Source organism: Orycteropus afer, unplaced genomic scaffold (assembly GCF_000298275.1).
Source record: "Orycteropus afer afer isolate SDZICR_OR568_19922 unplaced genomic scaffold, OryAfe1.0 scaffold00354, whole genome shotgun sequence".
Classification (NCBI taxonomy): domain Eukaryota; kingdom Metazoa; phylum Chordata; class Mammalia; order Tubulidentata; family Orycteropodidae; genus Orycteropus; species Orycteropus afer.
This window is the reverse complement of record NW_006921941.1, coordinates 2,634,223-2,639,956: the sequence shown is the minus strand read 5'-3', so window position 1 is coordinate 2,639,956 and position 5,734 is coordinate 2,634,223. Positions and strand designations below refer to the sequence as shown.

Genomic DNA, 5,734 nt, shown 5'->3' with positions numbered 1-5,734 from the left:
GATTGATCCCTTTCCAAAGAAGTATTCAAGTATTTGTCTTCAATCTCATTAATTCTGCTTCCATTTCATCAGTTCTACTCCTTTGCCCTTTCAATGTGTTATTTATTGCTGACAATTTAGTATCAATCTTCTGGATTTCTATCTGTAGATTTAGAATCATTTCTAATCTTTCATTGATTTTGTCATTTTGTTCTTGTATTTTCTTCCAAAATTCTTCTAGGATTTTGTCTGTGCTTTCTTTGGTCTGTCTCTCAATCCTCTGAAGATACCTAAATATAATTCTTTTGAATTCCTTATCAGAGAGTTCCAATGTTGCATCTTCCTTAGGGATGTGTTTGGGGTCTATATCCTCGTCTCTTGTTTCCCCTGCTTTATCTTGCTTCTTTGTGTGGACTGTGATGCTCTGTTGTTTCTAAGGCATTGTGACATTTTTGTGTTTATATTTAATTGGTGGTTATATGTTGGAGTGACTTGCCCACAATTTTCGTTTTCTTTGTATGTTATCTATACAGGCAGGTACTATGCTGTGCTCCTCTATTCACTAGTTGAGAGCACTTATACACTCACCACCTGTCTCCTTTCCTGTTGTTGGCCTCTTGTATGTCCTCGCTGGCCCTGGCAAACAAAGCCTGTTCTTTGGTCCCTGGAATCCGAACGAGAATGGTATCACTTAAAAATCCAAAATGGTTGCCACTTGTAAACATTCAAAATGGTTGTGCCCTTGGTCACTTTAAATATCCAAAATGGCCACCACTTGTAAACAATCAAAATGGCTGCACCCTCTGGACAGCAGAAAGTCCACACCTCAGGTTGTCTCCCTCCTTGCTGTTTCCCATCCTAGTCATAGGCCACCAGAGCAGTTGTCTCTGCAGCCCTTGGTGACCGGGACTAATCTTTAGGGCAATTCTCAGGTCCCAACACCACTTGGAAATATTCAGGCTGTTGGTCTCCTCAGAGTAGCTGACAGCTCGCAGCTCTGTCTCTGTACTCACTGTTTTTGTTCAGGTTTTTCCAGTTTGTGCCTAATCCACTTCTGTATAGTTCCTTTCAAACTCAGGGTTCCAGGATTATCTTCTGTATCTCTGTCAATTGGTTTTTCTTTTCTTTGTTGAAGGGGGTCTGTGTCACTTGTCTTTTTATTCTTCCATCTTATCAGAAGTTGAGATATGTCTTTTAAGACATTTTTTTAAAGTCATTTTTTAACCTGGGAGCTCTGGTAGCATAGTGCCTAAGACATTTGACTGCTAACCAGAAGGCTGGCAGTTCAAACCCACCAGCCACTCCTTGGAAGGAAGGTTGGGCATTCTACTTCTGTAGTGATACCACCTCAGAAACCCAAGGAGGGGTCACTATAAGTTGGATCCGACTTGATGGCAGTGAGTTTGGTTTTTGGTTTTTTTCAACCTACAGGTTCCCCGTCTTTTTCTTCCTTTGCAGCTGTTGTTATTATTAAGGGAAAAAAAAATATCATCTGTCTTGTATGTTTTTCACATTCTGGATTTGCTAATTGCATCTCTGTGATGGTGTTTAACACATTTCACTGTTCTCTGTATTTTGCATAAACTTTTCTGCTTATAAGCTATGGTGCAGTGAATTACTTGGTATGGCTCTTCTCGCCATGGCCTTTGTGACTCCCACCAGATGACTGGGTGGAACCAGGCAAATGTAAGGTGCTTGTGGCCCACCAAGGGGATTGGATAGTCTGCTAATAATGTAAATAAGGTACATGGTGCCCTTGTGGGGGTAGGACTGTACAAATAAGATGTATGGAACCCTAATATGACCATTGGTCAGTTTTACTGTATCACTAGGCTTAAAATGAGCCATCTCATAGGAAGAAAAAGGGGATCTCACTACCATCAAGACAGAGAAAAGCCCAGAGTATGGCACATTCTTGAGCCCAAGATCCCTATACTGAGATGATGGCAGAGAGATGGCAGCAGCGGAAGCAGCAGAACCAAGAGACTGGTACGAAGCAGAGCAGTGGGTTTGCCAGCCCACGGAGCAAGAAAGCTGAGTGCCTTCGGGCAGGAGTTGGGTGCACCTAGGTACACCTATCAGCAGAACTAAAAAACTTTGTAACAATTGCCCAAGCAGAATAGAGGCTAGGTTGAGGGCCAAAGAGAGGCATGCCAAGGAAAGGCTCTCTGATCTGAGAACTGTATGTTGAGAATATCTGAATCTAAATTGGGACCCGTTACTTCCCTAACAAACCCCATAATTGTGAATATTGTCTGTGAATTCTGTGTGGCTATTGCAACAAATTATTGAACACAACAGAGAAAAAGTGACTGCCATAGGAAAGATAGTTGATGTCAGAATTGGTAGAAAGATTGGAGGGTGGTGGCATCTTTGATCTCTGCCTCATAGGAATCAGTCTTGGGCTGATGCTGCTGACTGTGATTCTGTCTCCCTCTTCTGAAATTAAAGGTCATAGGATACTACCCTCATGCCCTTTTTGCACAGACCTATTTCATAGGTAGTGTTTATGCTTCTATCTAGAAACAGAACATGCCCAGCTGATTTTTGTGTGCATATCTGTGATGCTAATGGGCTTTGATAATCATTGCCTGGTCATTCCGAATATTTTAAAACAATTTTTTTAAAAAAAACATATTCAGAGATTTGGATTGGAATAGCTGGAAGCTGCACTCTAAGGTGAGGTTGACCTTGGACAAAGCTGACTCTGGGGTTTGCAACAGCACTGACCTCTGAAGAGGAGGCACAGCCCATCGTCCAAGGCTCCTCCACCCCAGCCTATGATTCCAAAACTTCAGACAGAGGCAGTTTCCTACACATCCTTAGTCTAAGTTCTTTCCTTCCCCCACGACATTTGGATTTTAGCCTGAACTTTCTGAGCCAAAACTCTAAGAGTGGGAATCATGGAAACCACAGGGCCTGCAGAGCTGGTAGGGAAAATACTTGTCAGGGAACGCTATGCCTGCTCCTAGCAAAATCATACCTCAAAAGGTAAGCACTGAACACATCGTGTATGACTGGCCCTTGGTTTCAGGTGACACTTTTCAAAAACCCACTTTACCAAAAACCAAAACCAAACTCACTGCTGTCGAGTCAGATCTGACTCAGTGACCCCCTTCTTGGGTTTCTGAGATGGTATCACTACGGAAATAGATTGCCCAACTTTCCTTCCAGGGAGTGGCTTGTGGGTTTGAGCCACCAGCCTTCTGGTTAGCAGTCAAATGCCTTAGGCACTACACTACCAAAGCTCCTTTAAAACCATTTTATTGGGGTATAATTTATGTACCTTAAACATCTCTCATTTCAAATGTACAATTAAATAGCTTTCAGTGAATTTATAGAATTGTGTGAGCATCACCACAATCCTGCTTTCAGCACATCTCCATCACCCTGCAAACAGAGCACAACAAAGATCCCTTGTGCCCATTTATAGTCATTCTCTGTATGTTTCTTTGTCCTGAGTATGACTGTCAGGAGGAATGAGGGAGACAGTGACAGGGTCCCCAAGAGATCCTCTGTCTGTTGGTCTAGGATCAATGCCAAACAGCATCCACAACATGACTCCCAGGTACCTCCTGAGGTCACTGGCCAAGCTGAGCCCCATCTTTACCCCTTCCAGGTGGATAAAGTTTGAAGAAAAGGTCGAGGAAGGAGGTGAGCGCTGGAGCAAGCCACATGTGTCCACACTATCCCTGCACAGCCTTTTTGAGCTCCGAACCTGCCTCCAGACGGGGACGGTGTTGCTGGATTTGGATGGTGGCTCCTTACCACAGATCATAGGTGAGGCAGAGACCACCATGGGCATCTCTCCTGTGGTCCTCATAAACCAGGGCAGCTCCCTCTGCTTCGTGCCCAGCTGGCCTTCACTGACACCTGCCTGATTCTACAAAGCAGGTTTGCTATGATGCTCCCAAGGCAGCGTCACAGCCACTCCTGGTTTCCGTCCCACAGCTGCTTAAGGAGGAGAAGATAATCCTTGTAAATACCATCCACCAACACAGCAAGAATGGGAGCAGTGGTGGCTCAGTGGTAGAATTCTTACCTTCTGTGTAGGAGACCCAGGTTTGGTTTCCGGCCCAATGCACCTCATGCTAAGCTACTGCTCTTCTGTCAATGGAGGCTTGCAAGTTACTATGATGCTGAACAGGTTTCAGCAGGGCTTCCAGACTGGGAAGAAAGACCTGGTGATCTACTTCCAAAAATCAGCCAGTAAGAACCCTGTGGATCTCAATGGTCTGATCCCATTGTGCACGGGATCGCCATGAGTCAGAGGCTGACTCCACAGCAGCTGACAGCAACAACAAATGTAGCAAAAGGGAAATGAGCCTGTTAGCATGGTCAGAGGTAGCTATTGCCAACCCAGTTCTATTCAGGATAAATGCATAATCATTCATTGTTAGGGAATTAGCTCTTATTTAGTGGAGTGGCATAGTGAAGAGATGGCTTGCCTTTTTGTCCTTAAAAGTTTTTGTGAGCTTTATTTGTGAACACATTCAGTTTTGCCAGAAATATTTTGTATAAAATATTTTTCTAAAGAGAATTCATTTTATGATTAAACCATTTAGCACAGTACTTTTGTGCTTCTTGGGGCACTTTTGTATGCACTATTTCATTTCTTTTTCACCATAACCTTGATAGAGCAGCTATTTTACCTGTACCCACGCATCCTGCTACAGACATGGATATCTATTACATATGAGGAAACCAAAGGTTCATGACTTGAACAAGATTCCACAGTCAGTGGCAAAACTAGAACTATTAATTCCACTAATGACACACGTAATTGTAGATCTCACATCCTGGGTCTATTCTTCCTGGCTCTGTCTCACTTTGTTTCCTATGCAGATGATGTCATTGAGAAGCAGATCGAGGATGGTCTCCTGCGACCCGAGCTCCGGGAGAGGGTCAGCTATGTCCTCCTGAGGAAGCACCGTCACCAGACCAAGAAGCCCATCCACCGGTCCTTAGTGGACATTGGAAAGTCAGTGTCCTCCACCACAAGTGAGTCAGGCCACATGTGGTGGGTGTTGAGCATTTGGGAGTCAGCATCAGGCCTCAATATTGGTGAGCCCACTTTAGTGGCCAAGGGTGCCTTGGAAACTTGGAGTCTTCCTGTACTTCACATCCTGAGGAAATGCTGAGGTTCTAGAAAACCCTCCTCAATCTCCTTCTTTAGCAGGCCTTCAGGGACCCCAGCCACACCTTATGCTGTCCCCATCAACAGAGCAGGACATTTCTAGGCAGAGAGGCAGTTCTAAGCCTGGGCTGCACATTGGAATCACCTGGACTTGAATGGTATACTAGTGCCAGGTCTCTCTCTACCCCAAGAGTTGCATTCCATTAGTCTGGGGTATAGCTTGGGCACTGGGATTTAGAACATTCTCCAGAAAGTTCTCATGTACAGACAGGGTTTGGGAAATGCTGCTGGAGATAGCTTATTTATGGAAAAGGACTTGAAAATTTCCTATCAGACCCCCAAGAGGAACCAAGAGCCTTAGCAGAAAATAGCACACATCAAGATGGTAGAATAGGCAGACAAGCTACACAGACCCTCTTAAGAAAAGAGAACCATTTGACACAGATACACAAAATAATCCAGGAGTCCTGAGCTTTGAAAGGAAAGATATAGAAGTGGATTAAACACCAACTAGTAGAAGAACCGGGAGCTCTGGTAGCATAGTGGCTAAGACACTTGCCTGCTAACCAGACGGCTGGCGGTTCAAACCCACCAGCCACTCCTCGGAAGGAAGGTTGG

General features: G+C 44.4%; 1 protein-coding gene across 1 annotated transcript in view; it reads left to right on the top strand.

Moving 5' to 3' along the window:
* Positions 1 to 5,734, top strand: part of SLC4A5 (solute carrier family 4 member 5) — a 128,597-nt gene that overhangs the window by 38,999 nt on the left and 83,864 nt on the right. The window contains exons 4-5 of the mRNA XM_007952627.1: positions 3,599 to 3,759; positions 4,825 to 4,980. Of these exons, the coding sequence (XP_007950818.1) occupies positions 3,599 to 3,759; positions 4,825 to 4,980 (317 nt within the window). The remainder of the gene's footprint in view (positions 1 to 3,598; positions 3,760 to 4,824; positions 4,981 to 5,734) is intronic.